This window comes from Myxocyprinus asiaticus, chromosome 42 (genome assembly GCF_019703515.2).
Source record: "Myxocyprinus asiaticus isolate MX2 ecotype Aquarium Trade chromosome 42, UBuf_Myxa_2, whole genome shotgun sequence".
NCBI classification, from domain to species: domain Eukaryota; kingdom Metazoa; phylum Chordata; class Actinopteri; order Cypriniformes; family Catostomidae; genus Myxocyprinus; species Myxocyprinus asiaticus.
In genome coordinates this window covers 17,464,070-17,489,523 of record NC_059385.1, presented here as the reverse complement: position 1 = coordinate 17,489,523, position 25,454 = coordinate 17,464,070, and the positions used below count along the sequence as shown (strand labels likewise).

Below are 25,454 nucleotides of genomic sequence, written 5' to 3'. Positions count from 1 at the left end.
AGTTGACGAACGCCCCATTGCTATTTTTGTTGCACTGCACAGCATTTCAAATTATTTAATTCTTAAACATCATGTGTGTGAATTGATTGCTTTGAATTTTATTTTTTTGTATTTTTAAATAACTTCTGATGAAAACAGGAGGGATAATGGGGCTAGGAAGATGCCCGGATTCTCCCTCTTATTCCTCCTCCTCTATCCTAACCTGTCTTCCTCTCTCTTGTTGTATTGTTATCAGTTCTGTCCTATTTTCATTGTTGCATTTGCTGATCCTTAAGCAAATCTCCCAGAGTCTATAACTCTATGCCTGCTGCTTCCCTCTGTGCCATCCAAGTAAAATCCCCCTTGCCCTGGAGGTGTTGAAGGGCTGCCAGGTCTTCTGGCCCATCATGGAGTACTGATTTAGAGTTAGATTCTTAGCGTCCAGGTAGTGAGCACTGATAACATTCATGAGTGTTCAAATACCCTGCCATTTTCACTGTCTGTGCACCCAACATTTGGCTCTTATAGATTTTATGGTACAGGGAGTTTGGTTGCCTTGAGTATAACACAGTCAATGAAGGGAGTCATTGTATACTCTATGCACCATTACAATTGGAATGCCCAAAGAATACAAATGTTGTCAATTAAAAACACTTTTATTAACCAAGCCACAGCCTAGCCACAATGAAGCATCCAAATGGCATTTGAAATCTGATTTAAATAAAGTAATATACTGTATAAATCAATGTTAAAAATAAATAGTATATTTAATATAAAAACAGAGGTGACATGCAATGTACTTAATAGTTCCTCAGCTGATGTCCATTATTCAAATATTCCAAGTATACTTGGAAAGACAGTAGACTGTAGCTTGACTACACAAAATCCTGTTGTAGCTCGATTATAACTGTGCATATAAATGTACTGGATGTGTGGGGCCTTAGGTGCTGCCTCAACAGGGGGTGGGGAAGAAGTGGGGTCCAAGGGAGGAGGCATCCATTGGGATTCTAGAGGGGTGTCTATGGCTGTCTGCTACATGTTGAGATGAGCTGGCAGTAATTAGGTGTCCTGGGAACCCTGTTGCAGTGTGCTGTGTTTATGTGGTGTGTGCTTTGTTTGGTGAAAGTAAGCAAATATCAGTGACCCCAAAAAACATACGCCCCCCTCTCTGTTGTACGCCAACAGTACCTTCAGTCATTTCACTTAATTCCATTGGTTTGTTTAATTTATATCTGTTTGGCTGTTTTCACATAGAGCATCTTCCTACAAAGTGGTACATTTTTACATTTTCTGTAGGAAATGACATGTGAGTGTCATGGTGCCATGGTGTTGCCAGAGCATTGCTTTGTGTTTGAAAAGGTGTCTGAGTGTTTTTTGCATATTGTTATTCAGTATCTAAGATGGTTGCTGGGGTGTTCTAGGTGGTTGCTAACTGGCCCAAGTCAAAAAAGCCCACCAGGTCTCTATGATATTATGGTCCCTAGATGTGTTTTTCTCACAAAACCTGTCAAGAAAATGTACTGGTCATATTTAACCTCAAATTAAAGAAAAAAAGAAAAAAAGAAAGAAATTGTATTTTGCATAAAGAAAATTAAGTCTTCATTTAGGACCATTAAGATTTATTGCATTGTGACATTATTTTCAGGACACCTTAGCACATTTTACCCCCCCACTGTTTATGTTCCCATTGTCCCATTCTCTATTACACTAAAAATATGCTGTAGTACAATTATTGTTTTAAATTAATATAGCAAAAATGAAAGGCAGCGCCAATGTATTACTACTATGATATATAAATACTTTACAATATATATATATATATATATATATATATATATATATATATATATATATATATATATTATGGTTTATGAGGACATTTCTAGTGTCCCCGTAATTCAAATTGCTTAAAAAACAAACTAAACGATGTTTTATTGAAAATGTAAAAATGCAGAAAGTTTTTTATGAAGGTTAGGTTTAGGGTTAGGGTTAGGGGATAGAATCTATAGTTCGTACAGGATAAAAATCATCATGTCTATGGAGAGTCCACAACATGTGTGTGTGTGTGTGTGTGCATGCCCTGTGCAAATACCTTTTAACTTAGGTTACATCTTAAAAGGATAGTTCATCAAAAAAATAAAACTTCTCGCCTTACTGTATGTTGTTCCATACCCTAATGACGTACTTTCTTTCGTGAAACACAAAAGGAGATGTATGGCAGAATGTTAGCCTCAGTAAACCTTAACTTTCAGTGCATGGAAGAAAAAACAACATGGGGGTAAGTAAATTATGACAGAATTTTTGGTGAACTATCCATTTAAGCAGTGCCATTAACTGCCATTAACTGATTTTCTGATGTCTTTTTTTATCTACAGCTGCTCGTAAGGAATTTCAGAGTTCTGACTGCACTCATTCATCTCTCTCCTCCCCTAAGAGACTGGCTGTGGTCTCTCCTAAACCACAGTCTCCAGGTAACAAACCAAGACAAAGATCAAGCCAAGATAGTGCTTTCATTTAAGAGCTCTCCCCTGCTGCTGCTGCAAGTGTACAGTGTTGCCATTATATGATGTCACACTCTCTCACACTCACACCTCCACTGTAATCCTCCAAACCTATTGGTACTAAATTCTTTCTCTCTTACATTCTCTCTCATGCACACACACACACACACACACACACACATTGGTGTTACTATCACTATGAGGACCTTACATTGACTTCTGTTGTTTTTTATAGTGACTGACAGTATGTGACTGTGGCGACACTTTTGCTAAATAATATTAAGTGGCTCCTTAAAGAAGTTCCATGGTGAAATGTCCATTGTGTGGCACTAAAAGCATCTTAGATTATCCCCCAAACAGATGAGATTAAGGTTAATGCTCTGTGGAGTTTTAAATTAACAAAACCTAACTCCCTACCCTAGACCTTCAACCTAAACCTAACCGATAGTGTCATAAAAATCTAAAGTGAGATGAAAAACAGAATTGCGGAAGCAACCACTTCATTTTGTGGTGCTTCTATGGCACTTTCAGCTCATACAGGCCCAGACTGGCCATTTGGAGTGGCGGGGAAATCCCAGTGGCCTGGCGACTGATTTGGCCCGCTGCCCCGCTTGTTTTTATTTATTTATATACTAATTCATTATTATTTTAAATTATTGCCACCCAAGTGATTTTTTAATTTGGCATTCGATAAGTCCGCTAGTTTTGACTAATTTGGACCACCCTTAAATGGGTCATATCATTGACAGTTCAGTTGAATGATAAAGTAAAATTACCCTCTTTAACTTAATGCTGTTGATCCGAATGTATGAAACAACTGTCTGCTGAAATAACGAAAAATAACTGCATAATTAATTGAAAGGAGAGAGCGCGTTTTACCTGAAAATCAGACATGCGTGGAAGTTGGATTCATTACTAGCAACAGTAGGCTGCGGGCGTGTTTTCTCTAAGAATCATCATTGACGGTAGAAAGAAAAAGAAAGAAACTAAACTGTAATGTTTTATTTGAAATAAAAATCAGATAAATGCTCTCACGTCAGACAGAATACAAATGAAGAATAATGAATAAATAAAATCAGTTCATGTTTCCTTTTTAAATATTCAAATGGTAGTGTTTGGCACTATGTTTGATCAATGTAAAAGTTCAGTTAGGCCCTATAATGCTAGCAAATTGTCGCAACATGGAGTGATATTTACAACAAATAAATAAATCCTTCCTTTTGTACTACTGAGATTTCAATCACCAGTGAAGACATGATTAATCAGAGAAAGAGAACAAAGAGGATAGGTATTTACTATTTAGTGAACAAAAGTTATTCAAGGAAAGAAGTCGTTGAGAAAGTGCATGATAATATTTACATCTAGGGTAATCTATCCATGGAGGCATTGTTTGATTGCTTTTCATTAAATATATTGGTAACACGTTGAAATAAGTTTGTGTAGCCATTAACATTACACAACGAATTAACATGAAAAATGAACAATACTTTTACAGCATTTGTAATCTTGGTTTATGTTAAACTCGACACATACTAATACAGTTTAATATTAAAAATTGGTAATGTAACATCATTAAGAACTAACATAAACTAACAATGAACAATATGTATAAATTAACATTAACTAAGATGAACAGATACATTAAAAAAATATTCACTGTTACAGTCTGTCTTTAAACCTAGTTTGGAATGTTACATGTTCATGCATTAAAGAATACAACCTTAGCGTAAAGTGTATTGTTAAATCAATATCCCCAACATCAGCTGGGGTTTCAAAATTTGTTTTAGGTTTATTGGGTGGCCTGGTTGAGTGTGAGACTCTGTTATGAAATTATGTCCCAGTCTGACCCTAAGCTCATATGTCGACCCACGTTCTCTTAAGGACTCATATCCCAGTCCTTTGCATCGCAAGTGCAACACTTTATCTGTAGCCCTACTGTGTAAATCGGTCGGAGCCAAACATTGCTCTAAAAGTAGTTGGTTATGTAATGCAAACATTATGCACTTTAGTCATGCACTTTAGTAAAAGTGTTTAGATGTCATAAGATAGCATTGTGTGAGGATCAGGGCAAAAATTATGTGTTTATGAACTGATAATCTGCCCGTATACTCGTAATTTGTGTGAAAGTGAATACAAGTTATTATTTGAACCCCTAGTGTTCATTTCATCAGGAAAATGCTTCAATACGTACAATGAGCAATGTAAAAATGATTTTGCAAAACTGTTGGTATAGTAGTGTGTTTCTATGAGACCAGGTTGTAATCCTTACAGAAACCCTTTATTATTTTTAGATTAAAATTGTATAACCATTTAGTTTGTTTTATTAAGCTGTTTAAATTGTGGGGACAGCTAGGAGGTCCTGATAATGTAGGTGAAACAGTAATTGTTCTATTCTATTGTTCTTCTATTGCTTTAATATTATATAGTAATTATAAATACTAAAGACTAACACACACCCTAATCCTTCCCTTACAAGCATTTTTGCAATGTACGTATAGTGTATATATATATATATATATATATATATATATATATATATATATATATATATATATATATATATACTTTCTTTATGATTCGATTTTCCAGTTAAGGATTTCTTCTAATTTCCCCAAAAGAAAGGTATGTCACATTTAGCTAGCTTTTTGGCCAAAACTCTTTCCCCATACAGAATATAGCTAAATATGTGCTGTAAGTACACACACACACACACACACACACACACACACACACACACACAAATATAAACTGAAAAGTCCAGTGAACAGTAGAGTACTTCATAGGATGTAATCACTGTGGCCAATGAGGTCAAATTCAGTTGCCATGATGTACAAAATGAATTAATAATCAGTATTCAATCCAAAGTTTTCAGTTTTTGATCTTAATACAATACAATAGTGGGACCCACTTTACATTAGGTGTCTTTAACTACTATGTACTTAAGCATTTGATACAATGTACCTATTATGTACATACTTGTTGTTGCATTATACTTACATTTAAAGCAACTGCATTTAATTACATCTGTAGTTACACTGTTACTTCTAACACCTTCTCTTTTTTTGCAGAACAACATGTAGTTGCACAGTTGCATGCATTGTATGTATTTTAATGTTAGTATGTAGCAGTTAAAGACACATAATAGAAATTGGGACCCAATAGTGCACCCCTCCCGTTCCCTTCTCAACTGACAAATCCATCAATTGTGTGTCCCCTCCACTGAGCTTCATCTCTCTCTCTCTCTCTCTCTCTCTCTCTCTCTCTCTCTCTCTCTCTCTCTCTCTCCCCCTCTCTTGTTCGCCTAAGAAGTGACCTATTGTTCTGTAACCTTTCTTGTTTGTCTGTACCAGCACCATAAGAATACACTTAATTCTTCATTTAGCCTTTAAAATACCATAATAGCATTCCTCTCTTTACCCCTCTTTTTTGGTGACTGTGGTGTTTGTGTGTGCGTGTGTGTGCGCGTATGTGCACGTGTGTGTGCGTGTGTATGCGTGTGTGTGTGTGTGTGTGTGCGTGTGTGTGTGTGTGTGATTTCAATTGATTTTAGTTTAGTACAGGATCATTTTTAGCTATTTGAATGAGGGGAACAGGTTATGAATAAAAAAGATGGTATAGTATCACATGGCCATACCATGATACGTTTTAAGTGTCATGGTACTGAATGATTACCATATTCATGTACCATGTTATTTGCGTGGTTCTTTAGAAAAGTAATCAAAGAATCCATCGAACATGGCAAAAAAAAAAAAAAAAAAAAAAAATGAGCATTTCCATGGTAGTGTCCAAAAAATATGGTAGTACCATGCTACTTTTCTTGGTTTGAACATTAGTTAAAGATTCCAAACATTATCAATATTTTTTTTGAGATTACAAATAGAGTGGGAGTTTCAAAAAGAAATACATACAGTAACTGCCCTTTTCTATTCATAAAGACAAACTCTATGTATATGTATTGTACCATAAGTGTACAGTGTGAAGAGGACAACTGTAAGCTTGCTAAGATGTGTATAGAGGTTAATTCAATGCCTGATGTGTCAATAAAGACCCGATAAAAGCAACTGAAGAAAAGACATTGGAAAAAAAAAATGCTGCTTGATGCTGATCATTAACAAACAAATTGCTTGCACACTCAACACTGTGGACCTAAAGCAAAACAACTCCATCACTGAAATCAGCTGCTATGAGCCCGTCAATCTCACAGGAAAGTCTTTCTTCTGAAGCTAGTTTCTACAGTAATGACAGCCGTAGATCATCCCTTCACTCCACCTGGCTGAATGTGAATATCAACTTCATCATGAAATGAAACATAATTTAATCAAATAACAAACTAGCCATTATCCTCCAAACACAGCTGCCGTACGCACAAAAGAATTAGCTGCTATTAGCATCTATGAGTAACACTTTAGATTGGCTCTGAAATGTCAAAGGGATAGTTCACCCACAAATAAAAATTATCTCATCATTTACTCACTCACATGCGATCCAAGGGTGTGTATGACTTTCTTTTGCAGAACACAAACAAAGATTTTTAGAAGAATATTTCAGCTCTGTAAGTAAATGGTGGCCAAAACTATGAAATTCAAAAAGCACATAAAGGTAGCATAAAATTAATCCATACGACTCCAGTGGTTTAATCCACGTCTTCTGAAGCAGTAAAAACAGATCAATATTTAAGTCCTTTTTTACTATAAATTCTTCTCCCCCAGTAGGTGGCGATATGCACAAAGAATGTGAGTTGCCAAAAACAAAAGATGAACAATGTGAAAGTGAAAGTTGAAATTTTTTTTTTTTTTTTTTTTTTTTTTTTTTTACAATAAAAGACTTAAATATTGATCGTTTCTTACCCACATCTGTCATATCACTGCTGAACATATAGATTTAACCACTGGAGTCTTAAGTGCTTTTTGTACCTTCAAAGTTTTGGTCACCTTTTACTTGCATTGTATGGACCAACAGAGCTGAGATATTCTTCTAAAAATCGTAATGTGTGTTCTGCAGAAGAAAGTCATACACATCTGCAATGGCATGAGGGTGAGTAAATGATGAGAGAATTTTCATTTTTGAGTGAACTATCCCTTTAAGATACACACCTTGATATTGTATTATTTTTATTAATGCTGAACCCTTTAATTTTAATGCTAGTTTTGAGCAGTTTATCAAGATAATTACCAATAGAGCATAAATAATGGACAATATTTTTACAGTATGTAACACTTCCATGAGGGCTTCACTGGTCTTGGTGTGACTACTCTATAAGTCTTTTTAATGCATGTATTGTGAACTGCAAGTGGATTTCATGGAAATTCTTCCATTATTTTATTTGAAATTAAGATTTGTCATGGTCTCTTTTGCCACTGTGTATTAAGTATGGTTTTAACTTTCCATTCACATATTTCATTTTAAAATTACAATCTAGTTTCTGAATATAGTTACTTTACCTAGAGAATATTCAGAAATTATGGTAAAGCTTTATGTAAATTGTTTCATGGTTGTTAAGCGTGCAAGACTCCCTGGGGTGTTGGACCCACAGATGGCCAAACTGAGGTGAATTTTACTAAATTAATTTTTTATTACTCTCTCAAATGTTTGTTATTTTAGTCCTTCAGAGGCAGCAGAGAGCAACAGCGGCGGTCCGAGCATCAAGCGTGCAGATTTTACCTCGTACTGGCTCTCCGGGCCCAGAGAAGAGGAAAGAAGAGGAGCAAAACAAAGAGAAAGAGCAAGAGGAGGCAGAAAAACATGATGAGCTGCAGCTTTTGCAGGGTCACTGTGAAAAGCAGAGCAGACAACTACAGGCTTTACAGACAGAACTGAAGAAAACCAGCATGGGTCTGGATGTCTTTGTGATCTGCACTCAACACTTCTGCCTCAAGGTACTTTATTTCAGACCTCCATGATCTAAAAACGTCTGACAGAAATAGTCATTAGAAACTTGGAAAGCTAATTCTTTCTGTTTTTAGCATAAATTTATGCTAAATTTATTTCTATTTCTTCTGCTCCAAACTTACTTCAAACTTACTTCTCTGTCTGCTCGTATGAATGTAACACATCGTAAGAAAGTGTTTCACCGCTGTTCAAATCTTTGGATCGCATCATTTGTATGTATAAATGTTTTCCATCTGGAAGGACTAAATATTAAATGAAATAAATGACAATAAAATGCAAAGTAATCTCTTCAGTAATCAAAATACTTTTTAAATGTAACTGTACTCTAATTACCAATAAATTGTAAATGTAGTGGAATACAGTTACTTATATTTTGTATTTTAAATACGTAATCCCATTACATGTATTCCGTTACTCCCCAATCCTGTATATATATATATATATATATATATAGGTTTGGGAGGGTTACTTTTAAAAAGTATTCCACGACAGATTACAGAATACATTCTGTAAAATGTAATTTTAACGTATTCCATTAGATTACTCAAAGTCAGTAACGTAATCTAAATACTTTAGATTACTTCTTCAGTACTGGCAAATTTTTCACTTGTTTTAACTATAAACAAGTAAATAAAGAAAGTGTACTTAAATTTGTCTTGCTTTAAGGATTTTTTTATATTTTTACAGAAAAACAATATTACATTCTCATTAAGAATAAAATTTTTGCAAATTTTTGCATTAATATAAAAAGTTATGCTCCAATGTGCATTTTCATCATAGATATATTGGTTGTAGCTTTCTATATGATGTTAAATGCTACATTGGTTAGCATTTCTTGTAAAATACCCTAACCTCATAAAAAAACATTGACAAGACGTGTAATCATGTATTTATTGCATTTATGTTTCATCTCTCAAAGTGATTCTAACTGTTTTCTTGTTAAGCTGTAGACATTTGATGTAGCTCCTCTATTAAACTTCCAAGGGAAAATTCCTCAGTGACGGCATATCCACCTTTTCACTCACAACAGTATGAACTTGTATGAATGTAACACATTTTAAGTAAAGTGTTTCACTGCTGTTGGAAAGCTCCTCAGATTGCATCGTTTATATGGATAAATGTTTTCCAACTGAATAGTCTAAACATTAAATTAAACAAATGACAATAAAATGCAAAGTAATCTCTTCAGTAATCAAAATACATTTTGAATGTAACTGTATTCTAATTACCAATTATTTAAATTGTAACTGTGGAATACAGTTACTTATATTTTGTATTTTAAATATGTAATCCCATTACATGTATTCCGTTAATCCCCAACACTGTGTATATATATATATATATATATACACTATATGGCCAAAAGTTTGTGGACACCCCCTTCTAATTAATGAATTTGGTTACTCCATTAAATCCAGTAAAGAAAAATCTTAATGTTTCTTTATGTAATGGCTTGGGCTTTGTGTGCTTCCAAATTTGTGGAATAGCCCTTTTCTGTTCCAGCATGACAATGACCCTGTGAACAAAGTGAGGTCCATAAAGAAATGGTTTACTGTGTCTGGCATGGAAGAAATTGACTGGCATGTACAAAGCCCAGACCTGAACCCCACTGATCACTTTTGAGGTGAACTTGAACAGCAACTGTAAGTCAGGCCCCATCAACCAACATCAGTTCCTGACCTCACTGATAGCCTTGTGTCTGAATGAGAGCAAATCCCTGCAGCCATGTTACTACATACAGTATAGTGGAAAGCCTTCCCAAAAGATTGGAAGCTATTATTACAGCAAAGGGGGAAATTGATGCCTATGGTTTTGAAATCAAATGTTCATCAAGCACATATGGTGTCCACAAACTCAAGCAGGGCTGTCCCTGTATATATATATATATATATATATATACAGGGACAACCCTGCTTGATTTTAAGCTGTAATTACTGCTTGAATACAGTCATTTATATTTTGCGAATGGATATATTTTTTCTCTATTACTTGTAGCTTATCTAAAAAATCATATCGTATTAGCATGGTTATTTGTTGTTTAGCAGATGTATTCTATTCAACATGATTTACAGTACACTAATTTCAGGGACATCCTCCCTTGCACAACCCCTGAGATAGAGTGACATGCTCAAGGGCACAATAATATTACAGTCGTCACACGTCTCCATACCTGAGATTGAACCTGCGATGTTTGTGTTGCCATGCCAAAGCCTTATCCACTAGGCAACCACTAGTGTTTACTGATATACTGCCTTGAAATGATACATCCACTCAATCTCACACACATTCAGTCTCACACAACTCCAAAACAATAGATCAAATCAGAGTCTTGATCCTCATTCTACTGTAAATAGACCTATTTGGACTGCGAGGGATGAGGTAACTGTGTGCAAGAGCAAACTATTTGGATGGTTTGCACACAGACCGACAGCATGCATATTATTGTGTGTGTCTCCTTAGGATAAATGGCATATGTTTTTGTATTCCTCATATAAATCGCTTTGGTCAGCTAACTTTTTAAGAAGCGTAGTGTCCTCTGGTGTATATTAGAGAAAATATGCTAAGTTATCATATCTAAGAAGGTGTTCACTCTCCATTTGCTCACAGTTGGCACTGGAATTTTAGTATCTGCATATCTCAGTTCATAAGTACACAGCTTTGAGTGGTCAGGGGAATTAAAACACGATGACTTCAAATATACAAAAATATAACATAAAAAAAAATGGTTTAAAGCTAGTTTAAAGCCCACACATTGAAACTTAGGCTTACTTTTAATGTATTTGTATTCCTCTCTTTTTGTCATTTTTCTGTGTTGCATTAGGATGTTATACATTGTATGTAGTGTTAGCCGTTAAATGCAGACTATAATTAATGTAATTTTCTGCAACATCAATTTCTGTTTTTTTTTAAATGTTTTTTTTTTTTTTATACACATTCCCACATAAAAGTAATACTAAATGCAGTACGCAATAGGTAGTGCACATTAGGCAGTGGTTGCTGAAAAACTAGTATGCTAAAAGGACTGCAAAAACAAGTATTTGTTTGTGGGAGGGTGGTAGTAAATTGTGGACACGATTATTGAATTATGGGTTAGTCCAATATAAAACATTGTGATTCTTGAATGTTTCCTGAATGTTCATGTTTATGTGTGTGTGTGTGTGTGTGTGTGTGTGTGTGTGTGTGTGTGTGTGTGTGTGTGTGAGTGCGTGCGTGCGTGCGCATGCGCGTTTGTGTGTTTGTGTGTTTGTGTTTGTGGGCGGGTTTGGGTGGTTTACGAGGACTTTTTTTAGGTCACAGACTGGTAATTACAAGGGTATTATGCTATAAATGTGGTTTATGAGGACTTTTCTAGTGTCCCCATAATTCAAATCGCATAAAAACATACTAAACAATGTTTTGTTTTGTTTTGTTTTTTTATGTAAAAATGCAGAACGTTTTTTATGAAGGTTAGGTTTAGGGTTAGGGGATAGAATCTATAGTTCGTACAGTATAAAAATCATTATGTCTATGGACAGTCCTCATAAGGATAGCCACACCAACATATGTTTCCATGCTGGTTCAAGATGGTTTATGATGGTTAGCATCCAAAATACAACATATGCTGGTGACCAGCAATGCTGCTCTTTTTTTCTTTTTTTTTTTTTTACCAGTGATGCTGCTCTTGTGTGTAATATATATGTAAAAAGCCCAATAGTAGATTAGTATAAAAGCAGATGTGTTATTTTCTGTTTTAGAGTGAAAGTGCTGAAGAAAAGGAAAGAGAATTGTCCCAAGAACTCAGCAGGATTCAGCATGAAGTGGGTGAGTTGAGTGAGGTTAATGTTTGTCCAGACTCCATAATCTACTAAGACAGAACCGCAAAACATTGTTTGTATTGGCTAAATCCATCCTATCTGCCCTCATTGGCCAGCCTTTAACACAGCTTCCTGGGAGCGTCTGCAGAAGGAGAATAGAGAGCTGGAGGAGTGCTTTGAGAGTGATCTTAGAGAGTTGCAGGTCCAGCAGGAGTCTGAGCTTGCTACCTTAGAGGAGAACCTGAGATTGCGCCACGATTCAGACAGAGACCATCTCAGAGCAGAGCACCAATCAGAGGTGGAAGAGCTTCGAACCCAGCACCAGGAACAAGTAAGATCATCTACCTGACGATCATGAAAGCTTGCTGTAGGTTTATAACCTCAGCAGGTTGTAGATTAAAACGGTGTTTCTAAACTGGTGGGTCGCAACCCAAAAATGTGTTGCAGGTCTGTTCTTATAGGGTCATGGGAAGCAGGGAAAAACAATGCTAAATGCAAATAACTAAATGCAACTGAACATACAGTATATAGTAAATGTGCATTACTAGGATAGCAAAAAGCTATCAACTTTTAAAAAGGAAAATCAAACACTTCCCTAATCTTTTGTGATTGACATCAAATTCTAAGCATCCAATCAAACTATTACACTATTTTGATGCAAATTCTTAAATCAAACAATCAAATCACTTTTATTGTCGCTTCATGTGCACAAGAGAAATGATGAGTGAAAAACTTGGGTGTGTGGTCCACACATTGCAGTGTATACATACAAGAAGTATGTCAAGTCATTTTTATTTGTATAGCGCTTTTCACAACACACATCGTTTCAAAGCAGCTTTACAGTAAATCATGCATTAACAAAAATAAAGAAAAAATGAAACTGTAATATCCATAAAGACTTAGAGTGATCATTGTTTAGTTTGATTAAATATGATTGTAAATTGTGTATAAAAATTAAATAATTTAATAATAATTGTATTTAGAACCCCAGTGAGCAAGCCGAAGGCGACTGTAGCAAGGAACACAAAACTCTAAAAGATGTTGGTTAATGGAGAAAAATAACCTTGGGAGAAACCAGACTCACTGTGGGGGCCAGTTCCCCTCTGGCTAAACAGCATGAATATAATGCCAATATTACTTATTTGTGTGCAGTGCAAATATGGTTTAAAATTTGTAAATTAAGTAAGTTAAGGTCCAGTGTTTAAACAAAATATTTTTTATGAACTGTAAGATTAATGACTAATGTCTCTGAAGTCCATCCTGGATTAACTGCAGAAGTTCATATAGATGCATTGTCCTTTGTTAGTTGGCTGATGAAGGCTTTTGTTGGCAATTAAATGATAGTCTATGTATTCCATTTAAAGAGTGCAGTCCATCAATAGACAAAGGTGATGCAGGCAGAGATCAATGAGGTGCATTGCAGTTCAACCGGCAGGTCATTTCGGTGAGGTTATGTCCATCTAAGTCCAATGATCAGGCAGTGACATATGAAGTATCCGATGTCTTACAGTTAGAGTTGGCATCAGTTCATCCTCTGAAGTTATAAGACTGAAGTAATGTCTGGCTAGTACTGGCTGTAGTTTGTCATCATCACTCAGCGACACGTAGCAGTGGAGTCCGACACCAAGCAGGAACAGAGCTGGATCTGGCCGGTTCTGGTAACCTCGGGATATGAATCCCGAAGTTGAGACATGGAAACAAATAGAATAATATTAGTGTAGATGCCATTCCATTGTATGCAGATTTATAGATCATGATAGATTTTTCTTGTTCCAGCAGACCTAACTAAAGCAGCCTAATTGTGAGTTGATGGATAAATTAGGTGTATGTCTGGCTAAATAGATGAGTCTTTAGTCTAGACTTAAATTGAGTGAGTGTGTCTGCATCCCGAACAGTGTTAGGGAGACTATTCCATAGATCAGGAGCAAAATATGAAAAAGATCTACCTCCTTTTGTAGATTTTTATATTATTGGAATTATTAACAAGCCAGAATTTTGTGATCGTAATGAACGTGATGGAATATAGCATGTCAGAAGGTCACTTAATTACTGTGGGGCTAGACCATTCAAAGCTTTGTATGTAGTTAGCAGAATCTTAAAATTAATACGAAATGTAACAGGTAGCCAATGTAATGATGATAAAATTGGGCTAATATGATCATATTTCTTTGTTGTAGTCAGCACTCTGGCAGCTGCATTTTGAACCAATTGAAGTTTTTTTATTGAACTTGCTGAACATCCTCCCAGTAATGCATTACAATAATCTAGTCTTGAAGTCATGAACGCATCAATTAGTTTTTCGACATCAGCAACAGAGAGCATGTGTCGTAACTTAGCAATATTTCTGAGGTGGATGAATGCTGTTCTACAAACATTGGAAATTAGATTTTCAAAGGACAGATTGGTATCAAATATAATACCTAGGTTCTTTGCTATAGAAGACGACGTAACAGTACATCCATCGAGAATCAAATTATATTTTAGCAGTTTATTTTTAGAGGTTTTTGGTCCAATGATTAGTACTTCTATTTTGTCGGAATTGAGTAGAAAGAAATTTCTGGCCACCCAATCTTTGATTTCTTTGATACACTCTGCTTATTTGGAGAATTGTGAATTTTCGTTGGGTTTCGAAGAAATATAAAGTTGGGTATCGTCGGCATAACAGTGGAAACTTATTCCATGATTCCTGATAATATCTCCCAGGGGAAGCATGTATAAGGAGAAAAGCAGAGGCCCTAAAACTGATCCCTGTGGCACTCCATACTTAAATTTTGATTTGACAATTCCATGTTTACACATACAAAGTGGTAGCGGTCTGATAAATAGGACCTAAACCATGCTAATATCATATATATTATATGCTATATAAAAAAAGTACAAACAATATTCAGGCTCAGATGAGAAAGATAAACAACAGGAGTTGCAATGTGCAATTACTTGACAGTTTTGTGTGTTGACCAAGGCAGGCTGAATGTTAGTATACCCACTATACTGTACATAATGTGCAATGAATGTGTATCACTGTGTAATGTGTAATCAATTCTGAGGAGTGACAGCAGTCACAGTCAGCATAATGTGGGTGATATATTAAATAATAGTCCTATTTTATAGTTATGTTGTGGGGAAAAATAAGTAAATAAATAAAATAAAACCAGTTGAAAACCACTGGATTAATATACTCTCAACTTTTTTGCAATCAATGTGAAATAGGGGTAACTGACTGTTTGAAAAAAATAGCTTTACGTTTGTTCATCTTTGTAGTTTAATTAACTGCATTGCTGCATATTACACAGTATATCTAAACTGTTTGTTTTGTGTGTAGGTTGAGGAGTTGAGTGCAAACCATGAGGCCGCCTTGGAGGACCTGAAGACAATGCACAACATCACCATGGCAACGCTGCAGGAGGAGCATGCCAGGACAATGAGAGGTTAGTGTCCAGTTTATAATACCACTACTAACCACCAGAGGGAAATATTGAGCATAACTTTCATATTAATTTTACTTTCTTATTTCATTTAATTCAGATTTAAGAAAAGCTCATGAGCAGCAGAAAGCAAGTTTAGAAGAGGACTTTGAGAGACTTCGCCTCTCCCTTCAGGTAATTTAGGATAGTAGCTTTGATTTACTTCATTTACTTTTACTTTTTTGTGGTTTTTGAAGGAAAAATGTTCATTGGCACTTTTGTCTTTGTCTGACTGTATCAGTGAATGAGATGTATTAAGATGTTTTGCCGCTCAGTTGTCTTGCTTTCTCTATTAACAATACTGTTTCTTTCAGGACCAGGTGGACACTCTGACGTTCCAGAAACGAACTCTGAAAGACAAAGCCAAACGTTTTGAAGAGGCCTTGAGGAAGAGCATTGATGAACAGATTGTAGTATGCCCCTTCAAGACACATATACTTAAGCAATATCACACAAGCAAGAGTGCGATATGGCCCTACATCAGCACTGCTGTGATTCGGCCGAGTGCTGTAGGCTTATATACAACACTTCAATGAACAAGTAAATGTAAAAAAATGAGTACGGTCACAAAAAATGCATTTGTGAGAGAGAGAGAGCATGTGCGATTACCTGAGTTTGTCGCAACCCTCAAACAGAGATACTGTAGGGTGTTAGTCAGCTTTATGAAGATAATGTAATTTTGGTCAAATGCATCCTATTTTCTCTGTGGAAAAATAGCCGTCCGAGCGGGGGTATTCCTGCCTATTTCATGGTAGATGGTGCGCAGGAGACATTCACTATAGAAACCACAATCTCCTCCGCCATTTTGAACAGTATTTCCTCTCCAATGCGGAAACTCCGGTAAGAGGTAAGCGCCTTGAGATTGTGTAATTAATCGGTCTGTTGTGTCTCTCAGCTGTGATGAGCCTTAATGCTGAAGTTGTTAGTTTAAAGTTGTTTAAAGCTCTTTCTCAGCTGTAGTAGTTTAGTAGTAATCCAAGCCATCACGGAGTGCAGATGAATAAAAATACTGACTGACTGACGCTGACTCAATGCACATCACCTCAACTGGCTCATATTACAGACAAAAATTGTCTTTTGTCGCCACCTGCTGGCTAAAATTTGTGATGTCACAAAAATAAATGTAAAGAGGCACATCTAACTATTTATACATCTGCACTGCTCTTACAGTTTAGTTTAGAACACCACAAACACAAGCGGAGTGATACAAACTGTGAAGCGTCCATGTGCTGATGTTCTGAGTACTCTTCAAACTTCTCTCGTCCAATCAGATTTCGAGGACCGGAACTAACTGTGGTATATTTACATATAAAATAGCGACACATGTTTAATGAAAGTGTTGCATATGTATTTGTAGGATGCCCTAGCTCCATACCAGCATATCGAGGAGGACCTGAAGAGTCTAAAAAAAGTTCTGGAGATGAAGAACCGGCAAATTCATGACCAGGAGAAGAAGATCTGCGAGCTGGAGAAAGTGGTAAGCTCTAAAAAGAAAATGTGTGCAGAATAACACTCTGCCTCTTCCATATCTCTGCAGAGCCACATTTTCATCTTTATAATTACAGTGTTTAATTAACCCTTGTATCCTCTTAGTTTATGCTTTACCTTAAAGGTACTAGGGGTCAATTTTGACCCCACACACTAAAAATGTGATCGTAGCAACATTTAAAAAACAAACAAATGTTATATCACTTTCTTCAATTATTTAAAAACTCTACATTTGTGCAGTTTTTTTTGGGGGGGGGGCATGGGGGGGGGTTGTGGTATTTATTTACCTTTTTTACCTCGAAATTAGTAATCAATACCATTAATTTGCATATAAAATAATAATGTTTTATGTTAAATTCACTTCAGTGAAGCTCTACATTCCTCAATTATATTTTTGGAGATTATGCCATGTGTAAGACAAAAAACTTTTTTAAGTAAAATTAAGTGAAATTACAATATATAACCAGCAGGTGGCTGCAGAGGTCCATTCATGTCTGGTTGTAGCAAACAGATTGCTTTAGATCTTATCACAAGTTATGCATTTGGATATATATTTAGACATTATCAAAGACATTAAAGATAGTATTTTTGTCAAAAATATTTTATTTTATTTTTATTTTTTTTAAGTGTCAGTTTTTGCAGTGATGCCCCATAAATGATTACATACCATGGTACTGCAAAGACAAGACTTAGAGTAAGATTTTAGTCACCTATTATTTATTTCAAACATCCCAATTTAATAATTCATGAAGTTAATAAGAAGAAATAAATAAAACATGTCAATAAATCCTACAGCAATAAACGGAATTGAACAGAAATGAACAGGAGTGAACAGTGAACATAGTACTAGAATAACATTTTGCAATGGCAAACTTGCCATTTTTGCAGGCATCAAAATTCTGAACATTCAGTGAACTAATTAGCAATAAAGAGCAACCACAAATTAATTATTTATAAAAAATAAAAACATGGTAAAAATGTAAAAATAAAAAAAAACAAACAAAAAAAACAACAACAACAAAAATCAACAACAGTACAGAACAGTGAGAATGATACTAAGTATTATAGTATTTTTCATGAATCCACACACATCTGGCAGAAGGTCATGAAAAAAGTGTGAGCCTTGCAAAAAATTTTTTTGCAGTTTGTGCATATCATGCTGTCTTTCACATCCTTTTTACGGGGACACACCTGACACCTTTTCCTTTTGTAAGGCGGAGCTGCTGTGGAGGGGCCTGCAGCTTTGTCATCTTCTGAAGAAGTTATATATCAGCCTTTGATCTGTGTGTGTGCGTGTGTGTTCATTGTGGCTGTGTAATGGTCTCATCCTTTCATTTCTCTCTCTCTCACTCTCTCACTCTCTCTCACTCTCTCTCTCTCTCTCTCTCTCTCTCTCTCTCGTGTGTGTGTGTGAATGTGTGCTTGTTCATTGTGGATGTGTATTGTTCTATAAAGAAATCTATAAAAAAGGCTCTCTGTTTCTAACTCACCTATTCATTCTTGTGTGTGTGTGTGTGTGTGTGTGTGTGTGGGCAGGTTTAAGTGGTTTACGAGGACTATTTTTTAGGTTACAGACTGGTAATTACAAGGGTATTATGCTATAAATGTGGTTTATGAGGACATTTCTAGTGTCCCCATAAATCAAATCACTTAATAATCATACTAAACTATGTTTTATTGAAAATGTAAAAATGCAGAAAGTTTTTTGTGAGGGTTAGGTTTAGGGGTATGTCCCCACAAGGATAGTAAAACCTGAGATCACCTACCTTGTGGGGCCCAGCCAACGGTCCCCACGAGGGAAATGGCTTATTAAACATACTAAACAATGTTTTTTTGAAAATGTAAAAATGCAAAAGGTTTTCTGTGAGGCTTAGGTTTAGGGGTAGGGTTAGGGGATAGAAATTATCGTTAGATCGTATAAAATCCATAAAATCTAGGGAGAGTCCCCACAATGATATAAAAACTAGTTTGTGGGTGGGTGGGTGTGCGTGTGAGAGCACATGCATCCTGCAATGTGGATGTGTCATAGTACCACCCTTTTATTTCTGTGTGTGTGTGTGTGTGTATTCTGCATTGTGGTGGATTTATTGATTTTATTTGACAAATAAAAAAACAACAACTCTGTTTTATCGTCTTTCCCATTCATTTCCATTGTGGGGTCAAATATGACCCCAAACACCATAAACATTTTAATTTATTATTATTTATTTTTTTCTTCACATTAACAGAATCCAGCCCAGTTTTTATGTGTGTGTGTGTGTGTGTATAGATAGGTAATGTCAGCAAAGTTACGAAAGCTCATGCCACTGAGATGAAGGAAACTATGTTTTTTTTTAGATAAAAAGTTCAAAAGGGGTCATTTTTGACCACCATACCATACAAGGGTTAAGTACTTTATTACCTCTCCTACAAACTTAGAAAGAGTAATTATATGTATATGTTGTGCATACTTTATATTGTATTCTGTTGTCAGTTTTATTGTGATGCTGCATTATTTATGATTTGGCCATAGCATCAATTTCCATTTTTAAAACTCCTTTCTCCTTTCAGCTGCTTTTGATGTTTTATTATTTATCATTCAGAAATTGGTCCAGCTTCCATTTTAAAACCATTTATTTACTCCTTTACGCTTTTATGAATTCTCATTGTTTTGTCCGTACATAAAAGCCATTTCAGTCCCTTGTTGTCCAGGGGAAGTTTGTATAAGAATTTAATGTCGAGCTCTGTGTTCACGTGATCCTTTGAGCAGGCCCAAAAGAACCTGTACCTGGAGGAGCGGGTCCAGGTGCTTCAACAGCAGAATGAAGACCTTATGGCCCGCATTGACCGACATCTTGCAGTGTCCAGGTAATACCCAAAATCAACGTATTAAACAATTAAATCAAATATCTGTATTTTTTTCTATGTTATCCATATGAATATTCCTGGATTAAAGTGATTTAAGGTCATATTTAGTCTTATGTAGAGAGACTTTTGACTATTAGCATAAAATCTGGTCCACGTTGCAGCTTGATTTTGGCCAAGAACCACCCAATTAGATTGGAAGAGATCATCTTATCAACATATAAACTAACCACAGTTCTTTTTTTAATTGTCAGTGTTATCCTGTCTTTATAGGCAACTATCTGAAGAGAACGCTAACCTTCAAGATTATGTGGAGAAGGAGACGAACGAGAAGAAACGTTTAAGCCGCAACAATGATGAGCTGATGTGGCTTCTCCAGACGAGTCCTCACCTGTCGCCCTCCTCCTCCCCTATTCACAGAGCCTTCTTCCCAGGCCCTGACATCCCCCCGTACCCTTACTCTCCAGGCACTGGTACTCCCACACACTCTTGTTCCCCTGGCCCCTGTACCCCCAGTCACAGGGTGGTGTCTCCAGGACCAGGGACGCCCAATCTCAGAGGGTCACCAGCAGCCAGGTCGTCCCCCGCTCGAATCCCAAATGCCAACACTTTACCCAGATGAGCTGCCCTGTTGAGTCTCTGTTGCTTCATCCATCTCTCCTCTTGTTTTCTGTCACTTTTAATCTTTCCTTTACTCCACTGTCGAGTACAGTGCTTCGTTTTGATGTGCTGTCAATGATTTTCTTTGAAAAGAAGAGAGACCTGCGCAGATTTCATGTTCAACAAGTTCAATGTTAAACCTGTCAGATTTAATTTATTCAGACTTTGATGATGCTAACTGCCAGATGGAGAATCAATGACCTTGCTGATCTCTGTCACTTTCATTTTGACTTCATAACTCAAAAAAAATATGTAATTCGTCTCTGGGGATCGGACTTTGTAAAGGTAAACTTGTAGCATCGCATCATAACGAAAGAGCTTGATGCTCAACTTTAGATATTTTGCCGAAAATGCTTGGCAAATGTTAATGGATGAACTAAACATACAGGCAACAGATGGGTTAATGCACGACTCCCCAATTTCATGTTATGCCCCGTCTAGGGGTTAGGACGAAAGGTAGCACTCGAAAACAAAGGTTTTTAGGAACAATTATTATTTTTTATTTATCTTAAATGGGAATTCAAACTTCAGGAGCTGACCAGGTCAAAATAATCAACAAAAGCATAAACACTCTTGACCTCTTTCAAATCCTAAGTCAAACGAAAAGAAAATACAACCAACTTACCTAACTCCCTAACCATAAACAAAGTCAAAAGATTTCCAATAAACAAAATGGCATCAGACTCCCTACTTTCCCAGTCTCCAATATTTCCAATATATTTACAAAAGTATTTACAAAGTTCTAAGTCTCTAGGTTGAGGGTTTAATCTTAAATCAGTGTTGATAAACAAGCAAGGATCAATACACCAAACACATTTCTCAAACAGCTTCTCAAAACACACTTTCTAAACACTCTCCAAAACTCTCAAACAATTTCTTTCTGTGAACCCAAGAGGAAGTGATGACATGGCTTTTTAAAGGCTCCTGGACCCGGCTGCACCAATCAGGAAGTGGCATCAATTAGGCTTCAGGAGCCAATCAGACGTCATTCCTAGACAGACACACATAGGCTGTGTCTCGTTTGGAAGGCTGCGTCCTCCAGAGGTCGCATTTCTCGGCCGCATACGTCATCGAGGATGTCTCGTTTCATAAAAGCGAGTAGGTTACTTCGAATCCAGCCTTCGAATGCGACCTTCTTTCATGGGAATTTGGAGGATGCATGAGGTGTATCCTTCGTGGGCACTCACAACCCACAATTCTTTGCTTCAACGGAAATGTCTAAAAAATTAACGGCAATTTGCCCGTAAATATGATGTTCAAATGCAAGTAATGTTAATTCCCAAGTTGAAGTACCGCAGTAGATGGGTGCAGAGTATATAATATGTATTATTATATTAATATATAATTAAAATAAAGTATTAGACTAAAAGTAAACCTGTAAAATCTATTTTCTTTTCTCGTTACATCTTTATAACTCTCCTAAAATGTACCTCATACATTTCCTTCTAAAGGGACTTTGTTACCATCTCACTCCAAGCGCTCGCACTTGTTAAAGAGTGGCGTGCTGTCATATCAACCATGTTCCTTTCCGTTTCCGTTTGTCCTACGAAGGCCGTCTCGTTTAAACGAGATTTGTTTAAAGGAGGATGCTCAGTATACTGCGCGTCCTACCTAGCACGCAGCCTTCGAAACGAGACACAGCCATCGGCATTCCAAAACAGAAAACTATAGGGTGGTAACAAGACATTCACACATTCATACTACATAATAACCAAATGCTAACTGAAAAAAATGCTAATTGGATGCTTGGAGTCTGTCAAATTTCAATTGGTAGAATGTTCCAGATATTTGGGGCATGCTGGCTAAAAGCTGCTTCACGTGATCCCTCCAATTTTTCAAGGTCAGCAATTATCTATGTAAGCAGTACACCACTGCCACTGTTTGGCATCCCTTGACGGCGCCCAGCTACAACTTCAGGAGCTGGTCAGAATTGTTTCACACCACTGAGCACCACTCATATAGTTTTCTGTTAAATTCATTCTAAAAAAAAATAAATAAATAAGATAGACAAAAAACATATAGAATCACCTGTTTGGTTTACTTTCCCAGTCCAGCTAGCTAGCTAACATTAGTAAACAATTAGTTTAGCAGTTACTTCAACTGCTACATAACTACCAAGAAAACAGAGATTTTATAAAATATATCCAGATTTACCAATGTGACAAATTCTTTGGGTAATGTTCAATAACGCTTATTTTATTCCATCAAAATTCTTTATCTCTGTTAGAGAGAGCGTAAAGTTAAAACTCAGGCTAGCTAGCTAACGTTAGCTTACTAAATAGATAGTTACTATGTAGCTAACTGTCTGGTGTGCAACCCGCTTTACTCTGATCTGACAAAGGGAAGTGTTGTCACCCAGTGTATGACTAATGACACAAAACAGGGAGATCAAATATACCGACTGCAGGAAATGTTGTAAATTGTTGTAATTTTTTGTAGTATTTTATCATAATGGATGTTTTGCTACTTGATGTGCATGTGATCATTTGAGTCTTCCATTCTTAATGTGGAAACTAGGATAGTTGTCATGTTAGCGTAGATACTCTGACTCCTGGGAATGATAGCGACCGCTAATATTTTGAAATGTTTGCGACATTCAGACTCCTTAAGTTACACCTGGCCGGTATGTTACTAGTGCGTAATGGTTTTAAGGAGGTTCAATATGGCAGTTTAATGAACTGTATATTTGGATTTATTTAAGCTATCTTTATTGTAATGCTGGTTAACTCTTGTATTACCTCTGTAGAGTGCAGTATAACCTAGGGAGAATTTTCTCTGTATGGATGAATTAGAAAGGAATGTATAACTTTGTATCTTTAAATGATGTATGATAAAGTTCAGGGAAATAGTTTTGCTCTGTCTCAAAGACAGTTCTTATTTTCTCAGTAATTAAATATCAAGATTCCTTTTTTTAAAATAACATGGCAAAAGCAACATTCCTTATGCAAAGTGGGTTTCGATATTTTAAAGCAAAGAGGTAATTTTTTGAATTCTTGGCAAATGTGATTTTTTTGTTTGTGTTTCTTTTTACAATTGATACATCTTTCAATGGAACATTTTCAACCTTCTACACTTTTGATACAATTGTCTTAAAGGAGGAATTTTATAAACTATTTACTGATAATATTTTTTCTATATTATTATCAGTTTGTGCTTGTGCAGGTATCATACAGACAAGTACAATAATCTGCTATTCAAGACCAGCTATCAACAAAAAAAAGTGCTGTTTGTAGTCCACACACACAGCAAGTATGTTTTTCTTCATTTGGAACACCACTGTTTACCTTTTAGAATTTTGTTTTATTTTTTATTTTTTTATTCCTCTTAAATATATATTTTTAGTTTATGCTTTCAAAATCCTGATGCTATTCCGTATTCAGATCATGTAGCTTGACATTCAAAATTAATTTTTCTTTTCATTTGCTCTGTCACTGTGATACAAATGCATTATCTGTGTTGTTAACTTTCCATTTTTGCTACTCTCACACACATGCTAAGAAGCTTCTCAGTGTTTCCTGCCAAGCACATAACACTGAACTGAAAAAAAAAGTAAAATAAAAAATACTCCAGCAGCTTATATTTTAAAATCTTTTTTAAGCATTTTTATTCATATCTAAAAAGACAGCAGAACAACTTACAGTTCACTAGTCACAAGTTTGAAATAAAAAGTCACATTTAAATATTATATTTGATAGTTTTAACTACAGATTTGCTTAACTATCTTGATTCACAACAACAAGTAGGCCTACATGTGTGATTCAGGGATGTGCCTTTGTTTAACGTGTAAAGTAGCAAAAATGAAAAGCTTTTCACATTACAGCAATCTTACAAACAATATGCGTCTTATACTATAGATGATTACAGGAAAATAAATGATTGTGTAAACAATAATACAACTGTTTTCAGAGTAGGTAAAACAGGATTAAAATTGTAAAATTTTAGTTGCTTTTACCTTTTAGTTTTTACTTCTTCAGAAATTCAGAGTTTTTTTATTTTTTATTATTCAATCCAACATTTCTCTGCATATTTTGTCTTTATTTTCTGTATGTTTTAACTAAAACCTAAGCAACCTCAACTGAACAAACATACTGCATCTGCTATGGTTTTAGTGTAGTACAACATTGTTTCAAATCTACAGCAACTACAGTAAGGAGTTGCCATGTATTTTATGTGTATACTCTTTTGAAAATCCAATATCCTGTACGAGCTCTTTGGTTCTAAGTTAGCAGTAAATTTTTTGGCTCTCAAGACAACCATGACTATAGGATTAGACAACACATGTTGATGAATGATTAACAACAGAATCAGGTTCTGAGACTGTACTGACTCTTTGTCCTGTGGATATCTAAACTACTGAATGAGCACAGTCAGTGTAAACTTATAAAGGGTTATTGGAGTCACTTATTGTACTGAATTATATTTGTCCATCTGTCTTTAACAGCTGACTTCTATTTTGTCTTTTTCGACTGGGTTTACAGTCACTTGTAAGCTAGTATTTATTGTATTGTAGTGTACAGTAATCAATGCATGTTTGTCCTGGCAGATCATCTCTTCCTTGCTGTATACTTTGTGATGGTCCATGCTGTATCTGTAGTATAGAGAATATAATACTAAGGAATGGAAATGATTTATATATAACACATTTGTATTCAATTTTAGGGGTTGGGGATGAATATTAAAATGTTTCAAAATAAAATGGCCATATTCTTTTTTTTTTTTTTTTTTTTTTTTTTTTTGTGCAAATAATGTCCGAATACAAAAAATATAATAAAAAATAAATCATTTTTAAATGTGGCTTGTGTCCAAATGCTTTTTAGAGTCACTGTGCTCATTCC

At 35.7% G+C, this 25,454-nt stretch overlaps 1 protein-coding gene across 2 annotated transcripts in view; it reads left to right on the top strand.

Annotated features, from left to right (window-relative positions):
- Positions 1-25,413, top strand: part of LOC127432958 (microtubule-associated tumor suppressor candidate 2-like) — a 99,162-nt gene extending 73,749 nt beyond the window's left edge. Inside the window, exons 6-15 of one of the 2 annotated variants that reach the window (XM_051684502.1) lie at positions 2,355-2,450; positions 8,082-8,356; positions 12,104-12,170; positions 12,280-12,494; positions 15,486-15,591; positions 15,689-15,762; positions 15,942-16,040; positions 16,985-17,104; positions 19,865-19,962; positions 20,233-25,413. In XM_051684502.1, coding sequence (XP_051540462.1) covers positions 2,355-2,450; positions 8,082-8,356; positions 12,104-12,170; positions 12,280-12,494; positions 15,486-15,591; positions 15,689-15,762; positions 15,942-16,040; positions 16,985-17,104; positions 19,865-19,962; positions 20,233-20,581 — 1,499 coding nt within the window. In that variant the 3' untranslated portion in view covers positions 20,582-25,413. Of the gene's footprint in view, positions 1-2,354; positions 2,451-8,081; positions 8,357-12,103; positions 12,171-12,279; positions 12,495-15,485; positions 15,592-15,688; positions 15,763-15,941; positions 16,041-16,984; positions 17,105-19,861; positions 19,963-20,232 lie in introns of both variants that reach the window. The other variant, XM_051684501.1, reaches the window with a different exon arrangement.
- The last annotated feature ends 41 nt before the right edge of the window (positions 25,414-25,454 follow it).